This window comes from Pelobates fuscus, chromosome 11 (genome assembly GCF_036172605.1).
Source record: "Pelobates fuscus isolate aPelFus1 chromosome 11, aPelFus1.pri, whole genome shotgun sequence".
Taxonomy (NCBI): domain Eukaryota; kingdom Metazoa; phylum Chordata; class Amphibia; order Anura; family Pelobatidae; genus Pelobates; species Pelobates fuscus.
The window spans coordinates 29601796-29622250 of NC_086327.1; the positions used below are offsets into that span (position 1 = coordinate 29601796).

At 40.5% G+C, this 20455-nt stretch overlaps 1 protein-coding gene across 1 annotated transcript in view; it reads left to right on the forward strand.

Annotated features, from left to right (window-relative positions):
- The first annotated feature begins 10389 nt into the window (after positions 1–10389).
- The window catches only part of RRAS (RAS related), a 51480-nt gene continuing 41414 nt past the window's right edge, over positions 10390–20455 (forward strand). Inside the window, exon 1 of the mRNA XM_063436802.1 lies at positions 10390–10665. Within this exon, the coding sequence (XP_063292872.1) occupies positions 10564–10665 (102 nt within the window). The 5' untranslated portion in view covers positions 10390–10563. The remainder of the gene's footprint in view (positions 10666–20455) is intronic.

The following is a 20455-nucleotide window of genomic DNA, read 5'->3' on the forward strand; positions in this document are numbered from 1 at the left end:
GTATAGAGTCTCTACTGTGTATGAGTAGGATAGAGGTTGTAGTGTGTGCGTGGGTGGATAGTTGCTGGAGTACGTGTAGGGAGCCACGGGGGCTGTGGTGGGCACGGGGACTGAGGTGAGCGCGGGGAGGCGCGGGGGCTGAGGTGGGTGCAGGGCTGGACACAGTATGAGGTGGGACATAGAAGTTGTGGTGAGCGCAGAAGGGGACATAGGGGCTGTGGTGAGTGCAGGAGGGGACATAAGGGCTGTGGTGGGTACTGAAAGGAATAGGGGCTATGGTAGTTGGAGGTGGCATAAGAGCTCTTGTGGGAGCATAGGGGTTTGGGTGGGAACAGGGATAGGTAGATCCTGGTGTGGGTGTTGGCAGAAATGGTGGCTGAGGTGAGTGCAGGGGAACTGAGGTGGGTTCAGGGGGGACTGAGGTAGGTGCATGGGGAGTTGTTGTGAGTACAGGGGGGCTGAGGTTGGTGCAGTTAGACAGGAGGCTAAGGTAGGTAAAGGGGGGCTGAGGTGGGTGCAGGGGGAGATGTGGTGTATGCAGAAGGAGCTGTGATAGGTGCGGGTAGACAAGGTGCTGTGGTGGGCACAGTGTGGGACATAGGGGCTGTGGTGGGTACTGGAAGGCATATGAGCTATGGTAGGTGCTGGGGGAACTGAGGTGGGAGCCGAGGGGGTTGAGGTGGGTACAAGGGGTGCCGAGGTGGGAGCAGAGGGGTGCTGAGGTGGGTACTGGGGGGCTGAGGTGGGTACTGGGGGGCTGAGGTGGGAGCAGAGGGGGCTGAGGTGGGAGCAAAGGGGGGCTGAGGTGGTTACTGGGGGGCTGAGGTGGGAGCACAGGGGGCTGAGGTGGGTACTGGGGGGCTGAGGTGGATACTGGGGGACTGAGGTGGGAGTAGAGGGGGCTGAAGTGGGAGCAAAGGGGGGCTGAGGCGGGTACTGGGGGGCTGAGGTGGGAGCACAGGGGGCTGAGGTGGGTACTGGGGGGCTGAGGTGGGAGCACAGGGGACTGAGGTGGGTACTGGGGGGCTGAGGTGGATACTGGGGGTCTGAGGTGGGAGTAGAGGGGGCTGAGGTGGGAGCAGAGGGGGCTGAGGTGGGTACAAGCGGGGCTGAGGTGTAAACAGGGGGGCTGAGGTAGGTACAGGGGGGCTAAGGTAGGTACAGGGGGGCTGAGGAAGGTACAGGGGGGGCTGAGGAAGGTACAGGGGGGGCTGAGGTAGGTACAGGTGGGGCTGAGGTGGGTACAAGGGGGGCTGAGCTGGGAAAGGGGGCTGGTACAAAAAATAACCTATAAGGAGCTTACCTGTACTGTCTTCCAGGCTGCTGCAGCTCCATATCTTCAGGTGCTTTTCAGGAGAGGGCAGGTGATGTCACTTCCCGGCCCCGCCTCTTCCCCCTCACACACAGCACCGCACAGGCACATTGCAACATATTACTGGAATATGGGGAGAAATCATGTTTTTTTTGGCTGAGGAGATCTTTGGCTGTGCTGCTGGTCCCCTGACTTTCTCAGGCCCTCGGTCAATGACCGATCTGCCTGTCCGCCCCTGACTGTGCCAAAACAAGATTTTTAAGTCTTTTGGCGTGCCAGTCCTATTATTTTTAAATTAAGTTGTGTATTTTGCCGTATTCTGCTTGTGTCATTTATGGGTGCTACAGTTGCTTTGTATTGTTGTATTTGTTCATATGTGGGCTGCTATATTGGGTAAATGGCACATTTGGTTGACACTCTGGCTATTTTTATGCCAAGCCACACTTTCGTGAGCTGTGGCACACAAACTGGGCACAATAATAATAATTTGGATTTTTATAGCACTTTTCTCCCTTTGAGACTCAAAGCACTTTACAAATAAACAAACATAAAGACATAAAACTTAGGAGTTTCTGAAGGTCAGCTGAGCGGACTGAATGCCTGATGGAAGAGGTGGGTCTTCAGCTTTTTAAAAAAGGCTGTAAGGACGGTGCCTCTCTGATTGCGCACGGTAAAGAGTTGCAGAAGGTAGGATCAGCATAGCTGAATGCCCTGGAACCTTAGTCTGTCTTTATTCTTGGCACTGACAGGAGGGATTTGCTGGCTGACCGAAGTGAACGGGATGGAATGTAGGGTGTCAGGAGCTCTTTCAGGTACTGATGGCCTTGATTGTTTAATATATTTGCCATTTAATTGGAAGCCAATGCAGGGAGTGGAGAACAGGTGTTATGTGGCAGGAGCGTGTTTGATTGGTCAGTAGTCTGCTGCTGCATTTTGTACAGTCTGAAGGCGATGGAGTTCTTTTTCTGGGAGGCTCAAGTAAAGTACATTGCAGTAATCTAGCCGAGAGGATACAAATGCATGAATTAATGTTGGCATATCATCCGGTGGAATTAAGTGTTGTATCCTGGCTATGTTTTTCAGATAAAAGTAGGCAGATATTATTACGTAGGAAATCTGCTGTTGAAATGATAGTTCAGAGTCAATAAGCACTCCGAGGTTTCGTACCTTTGATGAACTAATGAGATCAGAGCCTCCAAGCTCCAGGCCAGTTGGGTGATCATGGGATATTTGTGTTGCCCAGGTCCCCTCACCAAGAGTAACTCGGTTTGTCCGGGTTCACTTTAAGCCAACTAGCATTAATCTATTCTGTAAGGTCTGCTAAGCAAACGTAAATGCGGCATGTTGGGTCTGTGGTATCTGGGGCAAAGGAGAAGTAGAGTTGTGTGTCAGCGTAACAATGATACCTTAGGCCATGTCGCCGAATGATGTCCCCCAGTGGTAGCAAGTAAATTACAAATAGCATGGGAGACAAGATTGATCCTTGTGGAACTCCGCAGGCCAGTTCTGTTGGTGCTGATGAGCTTGATGTTACTCTCTGTGATCTACCAGTGAGGAAAGACAGATGTGCTGCAAGCGCTCTATTAAAATCCTATGGTCAATGGTGTCAAATGTAGCCGAGAGATCCAAGAGGATTAGGTAGGATGGAGTAATCACCTTTGTGTCTCACCAAATACTCACCAAAATTGGAAGCGCTTCAGACTAGGTTTTTTTTGTTGTCTTCTTTTGGATCAACAGCAAAAATATATGTGAGAAAAGCTGAACTTAATGGATGCAAATCTCTGTTCAGTTATGTAAAATGTGCATTAAATTTTACAAACTTTTTGCATGATCTGTGATTTTTGCTAAATGGGCAGTCTACGCACCATAACCACTAAAGAATGTCATCTTCTTACTCTTGCCAATGTGTGAGAATACAGAACTGGGTCCACTGAAGATCATGGGGTATGTCGTTCCCAGCAGCTGTCAAGAGAGAAGACAGATGGGAAATAACAAGACAGAACAGGCACAAACTAAACCTTTTGCAATATTTTTCATAATTTGACATGAACAGTACATTCATAAAGTATTCAGACTCCACAAATTTTTCTCACATATTTGTATGTTGCAACCTCATAAAACAATTGTTTAAATCATTTTTAAAATCACTCTACACTCCCCCACACTCCATCAATCTACACTCCTGCACAGTGACAAGGCAAAAAAAATCAAGAGTTTTAAAAAAGTATTAAAAAGAAAAAAACAAACTGAAATATCACATTTACATAAGTTTTCAGACCCGTTGATATTGAACGGGTCTGGACACTAATTTAAATGTTTAAATTAGGTCACGTGTGTTCCATCTCTCTGGATAATCATTGAGATGTTTCTACACTTTGAGTAAAGTCTACCAGTGGTAAATACATTCAGTAACACATGATTTGGAAAGGCATACAACGTTCTATCGAAGGTGTAACATCTGTAGATGCATGTCAGAGCAAAAACCAAGTTAGGAGGTCAAAGGAACTGACTGCAGAGTTTAGAGACAGGAATGTGTCAAGGCACAGATCTGGGGATGGTTACCAAAAAAAAAACTAATTGGCTGCATTAAGGTTGCACATAGATGCCCAAAAGTTTACAAGAAAAATGTCAATTAAGAGATTTTTCATTAAGAAAAGCATAGATGGCTATACTAATGACGTCTCTAATACTAATAAATCAATGCAGAAATTTAAACCTAAATCTAAATTCTGTCCCAATGAGAAAGGTAGCCAGATCGAAGCCTTCAATAAAATGATCATCAGAGATTTTGAGAAACTAGGGAAAAACTCAAATTGGGAGACCAAACATAAGAATCTTACGAGTATAGAAAGTAAGATTCTTGTGGATTTAAAAAATAGAAAAGAATTAACCATCAAGAGTGCAGACAAGGGAGGAGGGGTTGTCATTATGTCTACAGAATATTATGTAACAGAAGCATATAGACTACTTGACGATCACCTCACCTATAAAAAATTAACATTTAACCCGAACTTTAAGTTTAATGGAGAGTAAAAAACCCTCTTAAATACGGCTAAATCATCAGGCACTCTAGACGAATCTACCTACTCCTTTATTTTTTCGGAATTCCCTAAGGTACCTACTTTCTATTTTCTCCCGAAATTACATAAGTGTAAAGAAAAACCCCCCGGCCGGCCAATTATCAGTGGCATAGACTCCCTGACCTCTAGGCTATCCGAGTATATTGATTTCCATCTACAACAATACGCTCAGGGAGCAAAATCTTACCTCAGGGATACCAAACACCTTATCCAAGAGTTGGAATCTATTGAGTGGGCGGAAGATTTTGTCTGGGCTACCTTGGATGTAACCTCTCTCTACACTGTGATCGATCACGATCTCGGTGTAGAGGTGGTTAGAAATAATTTAGAACGGGATGTTAATTTAACACCTGCTTTTCAATTTTTTTTGGAGGATGCTATTCGGTTCATTTTAACCCATAATTTTTTTAGTTTCAACAAGGAATTTTTTCTTCAATTAAAGGGCACGGCGATGGGCACCAAGTTTGCACCAAGTTATGCTAATGTGTTTATGGACTACTGGGAAAGATCGTCTATCTGGTCCAACAACCCATATGGTGCAAACTTGGTGCTCTGGAGGCGTTACATAGATGACGTCCTGGTGATCTGGCGCGGTCCTTTGGTTGAATTAGAAAAGTTCTTTCTGTACGTCAATCAGAACTCTCTTTCTTTGGTTTTTACACCTAAGATAGGTATGTCCAGTATAGATTTCCTTGATTTATCCATCTTCATTGAAGGTGGAGCAATCAAGACTAAAACATTTTTTAAGGCAACTGATTCAAACAGTTTCATTGACACTGCAAGTGGACACCATCCAAACTGGCTCAAGGGGGTTCCTAAGAGCCAGTTTATTAGGATGCGTAAGAACTGCAGTGATCTGGATCTGTTTTATTCACAAGCAGAAGTTTTGAAAAATCGTTTTTTAGAAAAGGGATACAGTTCGGAACTTCTGGATGCAGAAATTGAAAAAGTGGGAAATATAAATAGAAATGACCTCCTAGTGAATAAAAGAAAGACGGACATTAGAAACCCTATGTTCGATTTCTCTTTTAATACGCAATATAGCTCAAAGGCTTTTGATGTACAGAGAATCATTAAGAAGCACTGGGGTCTATTAATTGAAGATGACTATTTAAATATGCAAATCCCCCAAATTCCGAAAATTATTTTTAGGAAGGGAACGAATTTCAAACAAATCTTGGCACCTAGCACTTTTAGATTGGAGAATAAAAAGGTTATGAACAAAACAGGTTTCCACACATGTGGCAACTGTATCAGTTGCAACCATCAACATAAAGTTGTTTCAAGTTTCAGCAGTTTCCAAACTAAAAAGAAGTTTAAAATCAAAAGTCTGGTGTCCTGTTCCTCAACACATGTCGTATACCTGATCACATGTGGATGCGGGTTGCAATATGTGGGGAGGACAGGGAGGAAGGCTAAAATTAGATTCCAAGAGCACAGAAACAATATTAAAAAGAAAATGGTGACACACTCAGTGCCAGTGCACTGTAACAAATGCCCTTCCTTCAATTTCAGTACTCTCCAATGTACTGTTATTGAACAAGTGTCTTTGGACGAAAGGGGCGGTGACCTTGGATTACTATTGAGGAAAAGAGAAGGATACTGGATATACACCTTGCAAACTATGCAACCAAGAGGGCTGAATGTAGAGTTTGATTTGGTTTGTTTTCTCTAAGTACATAATTTGTTGCATGAGATATATGTATACCTTTTGATGGGTTGTTTCTTTAAGACCCTATATATATGTCCTAAGCTATTTTTATACAATTTTATATTTATTTTTATTTTTTAATTTTATTTTTATATTTTATTTCCACTTTTATACATATTTTTATATTTTTCTATTTTTCTTATATTTTTCCTTTATGTATTTAGGAATTTTTCATAGAGGAAGGTTTGCTTTATTGTTTTAGTGATATCCTGGTGATTTATGGGATATGAGATTGGTTTCTGATTTGGTAATTACTGTTTTTTTTTTTTTTACATTATGGTCCATTTCCGCCCCTTTGACGAGTGGTGGAACGCAAAATTGCCGAATGGAACGCATCATCACTTCCGGTTTAGTCTGAGGATGAAACCGGAGTCGCATTTCCGGTGACGTCATTGGAACGCACCCGGAAGTATGGAAAATGCCGAACCCGGAAGTATGGTGCGGATAGGCTGGGACTTACTGCGCGCCAAACTCAGATGAGTTTAAAAGAAGACCGGGACCTGAAGGACGTTGCATGCAGACTAGGAGATTCATTTTCCCCTGAGGAAGTTCAGGTTACTGAACGAAACGCGTAGGGCTTTCTATTGTAGTGCAGAATTTGATTTTGGTTTTATTTTGTATTTTATTTCCACATCTCTTTCTTTGGACATTGGTCATTTTGATGTTCCTGATTCCAGGGATCCTGAGATTGGATTTATCGATGTGCCTGTTTCCCACTTCTATTTTGTAAGTGTGTTTGTACATTAAAGTGTTCATTTTATCAAAGATACTCTGCACTATTATTTTTATATATTTTTTCTCCTCTATATCTGCCATGATGCTTCGCAAGTCCTGAGGTTTATGATAACGCCTACAATCAATTTCTGTTTGTGAGTGTGACTATTTTGCATCTACTCACCATTTTAAAGTGTTATAGCATTATTGCACTATGTTTTTCTGTTGTTATTGTATTGTAGATTTTCTATTTTCCATGCATTAAGGTTCCGAAGAGCACAGCGGCCTACATAATTCTTAAATATAAAATGTTTGGAATAACCAGGACTCCTTCTAGAGTTGAGCAATTGTGGGTGAATGGCCTTGGTTAGAGAGGTAACCAAGAATCCAAAGGTCACTCTGGGTGAGCTCCAAAGGACAACCATTATTGCAACACTCCACCAGTCTGGTCTTTATGGTAGACTGGCCAGACAGAAGCCTCTTCTCACTGCAAGACACATGAAACTGATGCTTGTAATTTGCACACAAAAAAAGGACCTAATGGACTTTCAGACTGTGAGAAACAAGATTCTCTGTTCTGTTTATGTTTGGCTTTAATTCAAAGCATCATATCTGGTGGAAACCAGGTACTGCTCATCACCTGCGCAATACGATCCTAATGGTGAAGTATGGTGGTGGTAACAGGCTACGGGATGTTTTTCAGCTACAGGTACTGGGAGACTGGTCAGGGTTGAACACTGCAAAATACAGAGATATCCTCAATGGAAACCTTTGCCAAAGCGCTCAGGACCTCCAATTGGACTGAAAATTCACCTTTCAACAGGACAATGACCTTACGCACACAGCCAAGACAAAGCTAGAGTGGCTTATGGACAAATCTGTCCATTTGTCCTTGAGTGGCCCAACCAGAGCCCAGGCGTCAACCCACTCCAGCATCTTTAGAGAGATTTGAAAATGGATGTTCAGTGACGATCCCCATCAAACCAGACATAGCTTGAAAAGATCTGCAGAGATGAATGGCCGAAACTGCCCAAATCCAGGTGTGCAAAGCTTGTTGTATCATAACTAAAACACTTGAGGCTGTAATCACTGCCAAAGGTGCTTCAGCTTCTCAATACAGTAATCAAGTACTAAGTTAAGGGTCTGAAAACGTATTTCAATGTGATGTTTCAGTTTTTTCTGTGTTGTAAATTTGCAGTAGTATCAGAAACCTGTTTTCCTTCCCTTTGTCTTATGGGTTATTGAGTGTAAATTGATAATGTGGAAAAAAACATTAAAACTATTCTATCACAAGGCTGCAATATAAAGAATGGGTCTGAATACTTTATCAATGCCCTGTACATATGGCATTCTGCGGTTTCCACTAAAGTGTGTATTTTTGAGAATTCAAAGTAAATTTCAAATGTTAGAGCTAAACGGACAAATTGGAAGCATTTAATTAGCATTTAATGTCCCAGATGAACACTTCAGTAAATTATTCTGAAAGTCGTCCCATACTTGTGTTATGTCTCTTGATTGCACTGGCATTTCCATTAAATTGCAATGCAATATAAATTTTTCATAAAAATATTTTTTTTTCCAGATTATCAGCAGAAATTTTTAGTTTATCTCCACTTTTCACGTTACTGTTACACTGCATTCGTATTTAAAATGACATTCTATGCCTTATAATAATTTCATCTCATTGAGGTCCCCTAGTACTGTTTCTCTATTCCGTTTTCAACCATTTCTGTACGGTTTAACACTGAATGACGATCCCTTGATGCCCACAGCCCGGCCTCCCCTGGAGGTATTGCTAAGATAAAGATTTCACACTTCCTTCAAGTCATACCAATTTATACCAGCAATGGAGGGCTGTGATAGGCTGAAAGCAATCAACTGACACTCTCAGGAAATCACAGTCACCCATTGCATCTTAGGTTAATGCTGTGGGTTCTCATTGAGCATTACAGAAACACTGTAGCTTTAGGAATTCAAAATTGTCACTAACATTTCAGTGTCCCTCTGCCTCCACCCTTTGTCATAAAGGGGTTAAATAACCCTTTAAAAAAATATTTGATTTCAGCACCCCTGATCCCTTGGCACCAGTGTTAATTTTGGCGGCAAATTTCAATTTAGTTTTAGTGATAGTCTTTTGACTAAAAATCCATTTCTCTGGTAGATTTTAGTCAACACTACTAAAATCTACTGGGTTTAGTTATAGCCTCTATCTGTCTCGTTTGCCCCTTCCCCAGCCTCTCTGTGTCTCTTTGTGTTCAACAGCCCCTGTAGGTGTCTCTCTCCCAAGCCCTGGTCTGTCTCTTTTGCTCCTCCCAGAGCCCCTCCGAGCAGTGTTAATTTTGGTGGCAAATTTCAATTAAGTTTTAGTCATAGTTTTATGGTTAAAAAGCCATTTTAGTTTTAGTCGTATTTTAATAATCCAAATTGTTTTAGTTTTAGTCTACTAAATCTAAAAAATTTGACTACCATTGCTTAGCACTGAGTCAGGTTCCTACGATTTCAGCCACAGCCACTAGAGGCAGTCTTAACCATGTAATATAAACATTGCAGTTTCTTTGAGACTGCAGTGTTTTGCATTGCATTCAAAGGGGACAGGGTCACTGCACCCAGACCACCTTAATGAGATGAAGTGGTCTGGGAGCCTATAGTGTCCTTTTAAACCATTAAAAATGATTTAGCACTGAATAGGACGGTGCCTGAGGACTCCAGGCACTATAAACACTTCAGTGCCTACAATGTCCCTTATACATATTTGTGCATATGTGTGTGTAAAATATATATAAATGTTTCAATTAAAAATATAGCACAATAATTGCCTCAGTTATAACACAATACCTGTCAGAAATGAATACCAGGGACCATAATTATTGTGTCTGTATTTTGGGGGGATCAAATTTCTATCTCTTTACTGTCCTTCAACTCTCAATCAACCTTTATCTGGCTGTCTGCAGTGTACAAAAAGCTGCAATGTGAGAATACTTGTTTATTCTGAAGTATTAAGCCAGTTTAGACTAAGTGGTATATTCACTAAAAACGCAAACTGTTAATGCAAAACCAAGTTTCAAAACGTAGGCAGCAATAGCTGCTTATGAAAAACTATCCCACTCTGACTGAATTTTGAAATTCAGTTTCCCAATCTACTACTATTTGCATAGACCCATCGAAAAACACTTTCACAATTAAAATTATAAATATATATATATATATATATATATATATATATATATTGCAAAGCTGTACTTTCCATTTACACTATATTAAGCTAGGGATGATGTGACTTGTAGTCAGCTGGTTCGCCCAGCCTGATTTACAAAGTAACTACACTAACAAACTCTTAGCAAAAGTACCATTACTGTGTTCTGTAAAAAATAATAATAATTTAAAAAATATATTTTTTTTTCAATCATACTAGGCGGCGTTAGGACCCAGGGAATTCCTCAGGGAACAGCCTCCTGTTGCCTTTGCTGCCCCTCACCAAATAGGGAAGTGGAGTTTGGTGAGTCAGACCCCTATCACCCTCCCTGATTACTATTCATGAGCTTTTTTATCCTGCCCAGAAACACCCCAGGAGGAGCAAAAGGAGGGGGTAGAGCAGCCATTTTTGAAGGAACTGACTCCATGGAAGTTTGCTGATGTGAACTAACTTTCCCCTCTTTTTTTTCCCCTTTTATGATCTGTGTTAATTCCCTTCCTTCTATTTATCTCCAATCTTGATACATTGTATCAGATCGTGAACTCTCCACACAATGAGTGCCAAAGACACATCAGTCCCTGTAGAGAAGTACAAGCTGGTCGTGGTTGGAGGAGGAGGAGTGGGCAAAAGTGCTTTAACTATCCAGTTTATCCAGGTAAGTTCTGGGGGCTTAATGGGAAGTGGCTGGATTCTGTTTTTGGAGTCTTGAGTATAATATTTTTGGGCGATAGGAGAGTTAAGATGCTCCGTTTAACCATTTGATCACCAGGTTGTGCCTGACGCATTGCTTTTACAATCTGATGAGTAACCCCTGGCACTCAAGGGGTTAAATCGCCCCAAACTAATCGTGGGGAGCATCACGGTTACCATTCGCCTGTTTTAACATCTCCAAGGGTCGTGTTTTTTTTTTTTTTTTTCCCCATTGTATTTTTGTACAGAATTGCCGGATTAGGAAAATGTTAGTGACAAAGGGTTTTTAAACGTGTCCTGGGGGCTATTCTGTGTTAACGCTGTCTGTGCTGGACCATTCAGAGGGGATTGGGAGAAATGAAGTGCTCCCCATTGTGTTATCTTTGCTGGGTATACATGGGCGATCTAGGAGTGTGGAGCTTTGTAGGTAAATCTGGTCCATGCACCCCACCCAAATAGTTTCATTGTTGACCCTTTCAGTGCTGCGAGAAAAGGGAAGGAGGGCATGGTTATTACTGTAAGAACACAGTATACCTATTTTCGTTAGGATTTTTCTCTCTAGTCATTTATTTATTTGTTTATACTTAAAGAATATGAAGAATGTTTTGGGGGTTACCTGGGTGTGCAGACAGTTACTGAGTTACTGCCCCCCCGCCCCCACCTAAAGTTCATAATTTATTTCTTCATAAATTAATGTGTAGTGTTAAAATGATTAATTTATAAATATTATGCTCAAAATTAAGGGGGGGGGGGGGGGGGGAGGGACGACAACAGTAAGCACAAAGACTGTAAGTAAGGCATGGGGAGGCAACAAGTATTCATGCATTTGTCATTGAACTGTAGCTCCCTTCATGCTTTGTATGACCCCCATCATGTCTAAAATGTCAGTGGACCACAGAGCTTACAGTCCAAAGTTAAAAACAAGCAAAGCTAATGTCATTATTATTTATATAGCGCCAGCAAATTAATGTTGCATTAAGTCATTATATTTTAATTGTTTTTGCAATTAATTACCTATGTACTCCATTTATAATCCTTGAATAACCCCCACATTCTTATTAATAACTTTAAATCACACACAAAGTAAAAATCATGCTCTTGAATTGCAAATACACCCAACTAGATTTTTTTTATTTATTTTTTTAAATCCCTCAACGCAGATTCTTAGGCTTTCATATAACTGCTAGAATGTAAGCAGTTTGGGTTAGGCTCTTACTTATTGCCTATATTGTACACATGCCTGCCCTGTTGTTTTGTGTTTCACTGAAAAAACAATGATGATCAATCAATTTGTAAAATACATTCAAGATAAACTAATATTGTAAGCTATAGCCAACATTCCAAGTGTCCCTATTTAGGAGGAGCAGTCCCTATTTGGGCCCAAACCCTCTGTCCCTCTTTTCCATTCCAATGTCCCTCTTTTTTAGAAGCTCATTGATGTTTGAGTGTATAACATAGCTCCACAGCAATACTACTCCCTGTGATGTGTATGTAAACTACAATAACGGTGTTTAGAAATCAGTCTGTGTAAATAAGATACATTATTCTTGTGCTAAATTACTGTTTAGGTCAGGCATAGGCAACCGCCGGCACTCCAGATGTTTTGGACTACACCTCCAATGATGCTTTGCCAGCATTATGGATGTAAGAGCATTATGGGGGATGTAGTCCACAACATCTGGAGTGCCGAAGGTTGCCTGTCCCTGGTTTAGGTGCATAAATTGTAATTTATAACTCGCCTAAAATTTTTCAGAATAGCCGCACCCCAGCTCACACAACTAAAATGAGGGTGTCCCTCTTTATAAATTTAAAATGTTGGGCGGTATGTCTAAAGGCTGGTGCTCCAACTGCTATGAATTGCAACTCTCATTACGCTCAGACTGGCTCAAAGACGTAACATCATTCATTGCACACCGTGATGCAATGGAAAACGTATTGGTTGCAACTTGTTCCACTTAATGAGAAAATGAATGGGCATTAGCCACAGACTCGTCATACATCCCCTGAAGTCTGCTTCTTATGGTAAATAAATGTCTTACCCAATTTAGTAATCTTTCTGCAAATCATTGTGTAATTAAATGAACAGCAGACGTCCCTGTCATTTCACTTCCATACAAATTAACTTGTTTTGATTTAATTTTTTTGCTAGGTTTGCAAGTTCCACTGTTCCTTGTCCATTGTCCATCTAATTATGACTAATATTTGACTCTGCGCTGTTGAGGACTTAAAGGACAACTGTCACCTTAAAACAATATTTTAATAAAAATCCTTTCATCAAAATATTGAATGGAAAGATTTTTTCATTTTTTATTTTTATGGAGTAAATTAACTACTCATCACTACCTTTCGTATAGGACAGGATCCTTCAGCCATATACATGCATCGTGGGTCAGACAGTGTTTGAAACCGGGTTAATCCCCAAAGCAGACTTCCCCAAACTCCGGCCCTCCAGATGTTGCGGAACTACAACTCCCATGATTCTCAGCCCATCTATTTAATTCATAGAATCATGGGAGTTGTAGTTCAGCAACATCTGGAGGGACGGAGTTAGAGGAAGCCTGCCCTAAAGTGAACGGCCAAACTGGAAAAGTTTGCTAGGTCAGCTATACATTCAGTTTGCCTACTCTGGTCTAAAATTCGAAATTCACTTTAAATCTTTACTTCAGTAAATAACCCTGTTAGTCTCTATGGAGGTTATGCAAAAACCATAAAGTCTTAACTGTTGGCTTTCAGACACTGTCTGAACCAAGGTGCATATATAGCATTCAATTATTCCGTCATAGTCTGGAGGTAGGGATGAGTTGTTTTTTTGTTTTATTTTTTTAAATCGATTTCCTTTTAAAACTTGGTGGAAGGAATATTCTATTGAAAAAAGTTAGAGGTGACAGTTGTCCTTTTAAGTTTCTGCTGTAGAACATAGGCGTTGTAATCCTTAAAATGTCCCTAAAGGTTAGCTATGACCAGGTTGAAAACCCCCGTAATTTGTCTTGATTTTTGGTGTATTGCAGAATAGTCCAAGGCAGCGTTAAGGCCAGAGGGAGTGTTTTATTCAGTGATTACATTTATAATCTGCAGATTGCGCAAGGTGTGCCCAGAGGCAGCCTCTCCACTTTGCTGATTAATGTTCTTTCAGCGTTGCTCATTAACCCCTTATCTGAAACAGTTCAATTCAGCATTTCCGTCGTCTTTTCATTAAAATTTATTTTTAATAATCTTAAAACTAATTTTTTTTAAACTGCATTTTATTTGAGGCTTCTGCCTATTAACTATTTTGGCTATTTCCTATGGTCTACCATAAGATCTAACTTTTTGTGGTTAATTCACTACACCTTATTTTTGGACTAAGTGGGCCTAAAATTTGAAAAGCTTCCTGGCAGAAAGTGAAATCCGCCATTGTGAAATCAATTAACAAAACAGACACTATCCAAATAGAATTGTTAACACTGGTTAATTTAGAACCTAAATTTCACATTCTTGCTGATCAGCACTTCATGGTGTGTCATACAGAATTAACATTTAAAGGGATACTATAGGCACCCAGACCACTTCATCTTATTAAAGTGGTCTGGGTGCAATGTACCTGTCCCACTTAGTCCTGTTATGTAAATCCTTGCAGCTTTTGAGAAACTGCAATAATAACATTGCAGGACTAAGAATGCCTCTAGTAGCTGTCAGTCAGACAGCCACTAGAGGCACTTCCTGCTTGCTAGGTGACTTTTGGTAGCCTGACGCTGGACATCCTCACCCTCTGCACAGGGATTTCCGACGTCCGTAAAATCTCCATAGGAAAGCATTGAAGGAAGGCCCTAATGCGCTCTCCGCGCATGCACATTAGCCCCATCCTTGTCGGATGATGTCAGAGGAGGCGAAGCTCCGAGGGAGATTGGCTCTGGAATTGAGTAAACAAAGTGTTTGTTTTTTAACCCTTTCAATCCTGGGCCAGGGGTAGAATAAACTATAGTCAGGGGTTCCCAACCCAGTCCTCAACTACCCCATACCAGTCCAGGATTTAGGGATTATCCTGTTGTGTCTAAGGTGTTTTTAGAATGGAAAAATACATGTTCGACACAACAGGGTAATTTGTAAATCCTGGACTGGTAGGGGTTACTTGAGGACTGGGTTGGGAACCACTGGTGTAAGTAATATAACTTTGTATTCCTTACACTATAGAATCCCTTTAAGTTTCAAAAGGCAACATATTTTAAACCCTATATACAGTATTCAGTGGAGTCTAATAAAACATTTGAAGCTCTTGTGAATGGATTAATTTAGGGTTTCTGCTGCCAAATCATTTCCTGATTGCCAGTGGCCTTGCATTTTTGGATGTCACACTTATTCCTGTGTGATGTTTTCCTTGAAAATTCACAAGTCAATTCTTCCTTTCCACTTAGGAAATCCAAAGATTACAGTGGTGTATTTTAATACATCCTCTGATTGCACTCATTGCTGGTGACATTGTGTGTAGTTGTCATGCATGATGCATATTTTTTACGTCAACTGTCTGCCTTGACATATACAGGTCTACCACCCCTTGCTCAGACCATTGACAGGGTCTTGCTTGAAGTAGACACAGAGAAACCATTAAAGTTGCCCTCTGAATTCGGAACAGAATAATTTTTTTTTATTTTCGCCAAAGCTTGACATTCTCTTAAAATGAATTCTGACAAGTTTTGTGTTTTTTAACTTTTTTTTTTTTTAAGTGAGACTTATTTTCTAAACTCTCATTACACCTCTTACTGTAGTTTTTTATTTGTATTATTTTGTAGCATTTCAATGAAATGCAGTTAATTTCTGGGAGTAATTCCGTCCATGTGTATTTATTTGTTTTTGCATACTTGTTATTTTATAGAATATTTTAGATCCCTGGTGATTTATGTGGACATTGGCGGTATGTTCACATGTAACATGAAATCCTGTGTGTGCAAACTGTACTGTGTTTCCTGAGTAGTTCTATGTCACACAGTATATACTAGGATCCCGCATTCCAGTGCTGGGGAGGGGTGCAGTGTATATACAGGCTTTAGGCCAAAGATTGTGTTTCTTTTCAGTGGAGAAGTGGTTATAAAACAGCAGGCAACTTCGATGGTACTTATCTAGTGGCCCCACCCTACACAGATCTGTTTCCTCAGGTGGTTGTGCTTTAAGCAGCAGATTCTGTTTGCATTTCTTGCATCTTGCCAGTTAATACATCCTGCAATCAGCAATTGATTACTCAGACCTCATGCATAATCACTTGTTCATGATTGTCACTACTCCACCTCAAATCTTAGTCAGTCTCCTGTATAGACCTGATTTTTTTTTTTTTTTTTTTTTAACCCCCTTCGGTCCCACAGTTAGACAAATCATTTATATGCTGTTTTTGATACCAAAAGGCTTAAACGTTTGCGCCAGGCACACCGAGTGCCAAATAGGTGTGCCTGACGCATTTGGCACTCCTGTAGCACTGTAAAGGGTAAAAAGGCATTCAGCGAGGGGCAATTGGATTTACTACCAATAAGTATCTTATTGGTACAAATTTCAAAAAAGGGACAACATTTATTTTATTTTATTTATCTTTAAAGTAACAGTCTCAAGGTGGGATTTGAATTTGAAACTTGTATATAAAACGCTTCCTCTGGGTCTCTAGTGGATACAATAAAGACTTCCAGTGGCTATGCACTGTTTACAGATGACAGATCTGAAATTAGCCTTTTTCGTAAGAGTGTCAGATTAAAAAATAAAAAGGTGAGGAAGAGAACATTACACATACCTTCCCCTATTACCATCAGTTTTGAGGTGTGGGATTTTCCCCCTTTCTGTTAAATTCTGTGTTTCAGAGTGAATAAAAATGTCTTCATTCAGCGTTTGCTTATTGTATGGCACAACCACTTCTTGTATTGCAACTCTTATTATCCACAGCTGGTCTGATGAAGTTGTCTTTATTAAGTCAAAATACTTCTTTAAATATTCTCTCAACGCGTTCAATAATGTTGCTAACTTACACTGCATCCCAAGCCCCCTCTGGTATTGACCGCATGTCAGCGGATCCCAGAAAGTTGTAGTGGGTTTTATATCTTCTGCAAAACGTAAAGGAACACTATAGGATCAGGAACACAAACATGTATTCCTGACCCTATAGTGATAAAACAACCATCTGGTCCACCCTAAATATAGTATAAATATAGTATAATCTTACCTTTATTCCAGTCTGCTGCTGCTGGTTCTACCCCTGATCTGCCTGCCTTGCTGACCTCATCAGACGTGATTGTCTCAGCCAATCATAATGCTTTCACATAGGAAACATTGGATTGGGTAGATCAGGGACAGAGCCAGGACAAGAAGCAAAACACAGCCCTGGCCAATCAACATCTCCTCATAGAAATGAATTGAATCAATGCATCTCTATGAGGAAAGTTCATTGTCTCTATGCTGAGGGTGGAGACACTGAATGTCAGTCACACTGTGCAGCACTGGCCCAGGAAGCACCTCTGGTGGCCAATGGAGGTATCTCTAGGCTGTAATGTAAACTCTGCCTTTACTCTGAAAAGACTGTTTTCTGCAAAAAGCCTGATGGTAATGATTCTACTCACCAAAACAGATACAATAAGCTGTAGTTGTTCTGGTGACTATAGTGTCCCTTTAAAACAGGGATGCCTAAATTGTTGAAACCCAGATGTTGTAAAAATGTAACTCACATGATGCTTTAATAGCCTTTTGAATTGCCACGTTTAATTAAAATTGACATTCTCAAACATGTAAGTAAGCTACGTTTTTGGGCACCACTGAGTTTAAAGACAACTTTTTTCTTTTTTTCTTTTCCACACTATTATTTACTCTTATGACCATGGATTGTTCTGTTTGAAGTTTTTTTACAGGCTGCATAATGTAAGCGCTTTCTAAACAAACTGAAACATTGATTTGGTTCCAAGAGACTAATCTATAATGCATATTAATAGAGTGACTGGGACCTTTGATCTGTGTTTTAAACCATTTGTTAAGCACTTACATAAAATCTTGTGCTTATTTTTGTACCCATCAATACTTGATGAAGGGTCATTATAATAAAAATATATTGAAGTGACCGTTCTCCTTTTTAAGTCGAGCATTGTTTAAGACAGACGTTGCAAGTTGATGAAGAATGTTGAGTTAGTCGAAATGAAGGACCAGAGTTAGGGGAACCAGTGAACAACCAACATTAAAGCTTTATAAGTAGGATTATGTTTTCTGTGAACCATGGGCAAGGTGGGTTTTGTCTTTGACAAAGGATGACTATATATTCATGGCAGGGATTCATAGCCTGGTTCAATTGACCTCTTTTTTAAAAGATCTGAGTCTTGTTTTCTTGACACTGAATGTATTTGGGCAGGAACTGGGCTTTTTCAGGAACTCATCCCAACTAAACTCTTAGCTCAAGATTCACTTAAAGGGACAATCCACTGCCCAAACAAAATAAAAACCACTCTTTAGTAGTTATACACCAAATTATTTTTGTCATTGGGGATATAGCTTAAAACTGATTTACAAAAGCTGCAGATCTCTTATCTGCAGCCTTAACAAGCCCCCTGGACTTTCTGTGGCTGTCCAATCACAGACTTGCCTATGAGGCTCAATGAGAAGTCTTTGCAAGGTATGTGCTCTGAGCAATTGCTGCCTATTGAGTTTAGTTCCACTGAGATAACCAAACCAGGAACTTACCGGATCAATTGGACAGCCAGGAGGTGTAACCAGGTTTATTTATAAAAGTTAAATTTCTTACAAAATCTGCACTTTTTGTAAAATGGAGAAAATAGGATATGCTCTTCAAATATAAAGCATTTCAGAAAGCTAAGGTGCTTTAGGGGTTTGAAGTGTCCCTTAAGTCATCACCCAAGATGTTGCTACCGTTTATGGGTGAATATATTGTGAGGCTTATGGATGAGACCTGGGACAAGCAAATAGGTTTGACTGCCTTGTGTTTTGGCACCCAGACAACTTCAGCTTAATGATTTGTAATCATTGCAGTTATTGATAAACGGCAATAATTACCTTGCAGGGTAAACTTCACCTCCAGTGGCTGTCAAGAAGTCACTTCTGGGTGGCTAGGCAACTTTTTGTCACCTGACGCTGGACGTCCTCGAGCTCAGCATGAAGATATCCCGCGTCAGGTAAAACTCCAAAGGAAAGCATTGATACAATGCATCCCAGTGGAGTAGTACTAATGTGAGTGCAGTGATTCCTGCACATGCACATCAGATCGCCCCAGCTCGCTGACATCGGTGGAAGAGCGGAGACGGAGCTGGGCCCAGCGCCAAGGGACATTGGAGTTGGATTCAGGTAAGTGACAAAAGGGTGTTTAGCTCTTTCATCACTACTGGGTTGGAGGGTCCAGCCAACTGTGTATTCCTAGCACTATAGTTTCTCCTAAAACTATCCACAGGAAAGGAATAGGATCACATGAGATTTCCTCGTAGAAGAAGACCGTGTTTGGTGGTAAAAAAAAAAAAATGTGAGTTTGAATTGCTCATCCCTTGTGATTAGAAGATAATCCCCAGCATGCACCTGGTAAACCCGTCCTGATAAGCTATTTTGCTGTGATGAAAAATAAATACACAATATGTTTGTTTAAATTTTGAGGCCAGCATGAGAAGTTTGTTTTGCAACTTTTCAGTTTTTTCCAACTTTTTTTTTTGGCCCGTAAGCTGTTTGATCCACATACCTATGGTGTAAGGAGCTTATAAGATGTTGAAATGTGTTGCAAAACTAAAACATCTGAATCCTTTAAAATTTCTTAACATAAGAAAGAGTGTGTATGATCAAATAAGACCACACATTTATTTATGCAGTGTAGTTCATGTAAGAAAATAAATGTAAATGCACATTAAAACGTCATCCATATGACTTGTAGTCAGGTGCTTTAATATTGAACGTGGTTGAAGCTTAAAGAAACGCTATAGGCACCCAGATCACTTCATGTCAATCCAATGGGAAAGCATTGGATAGGCTGAGATCCACAAGATTGATAATCTCAGCCAAAGTGGCAGAACTACACACCAGAAACCAGCATTGTGAGGGAGAAAGGAACATTATAATGTCAGGAATACAAAAATACTACAGGGACCTGTTCACTTAAGCCAGGGATAGTCAACCTGATCTTTACCGCACGGTTTGAGATTTCAGGTGGGCGGTGGTGGGTTCTGCAGAAAACACCCAGTGGGCCTCGATGGCCGTGGACCAATGCTGGCAAGGGTAAGCCCTCTTGGACATAATTAATTTTTTTTTTTTTTTAAAACAACCTTCTTTCAACTCCCCCGCCCCCCCCCCCCCCCCCCCCCAAAAAAAAAAGACGATTGCCTCACTGGTGGGCAGTAAGGAAATTATGCTATCAACAAAGATACAAAAGTGGATGGTAGGTAGTAAAAGGTGGACTACCCCTGACTTAAACAATGACTAGGGCACTATTAGCAATACATATTTGTATTCCTAATGCTATAGCGTTCCTTTTAAGTGATTAGATACAAAATGGCACTGAAATGTGTTGTTACCAGGTTACTGATGATGAAACACAGCAAAATACTTTTGGTGGTGCCAAACAAAAATAGAATTGAACAGTTTGAAAAAAATGTTTCGGGGAAGCTTTTGTAAAATGGACCTACGTTTCAGTGATGGCTGGTCCATAGGGAGAGGTGAGGCAACGCCTTGGTAAAAAATATAGATAAAAGAAAATGTTTATTAAAAACATCATAAAAAAGAATCAAAAAGTCTGTCATGATTATTTCAGCAGTTTCCATCTCCTCTTT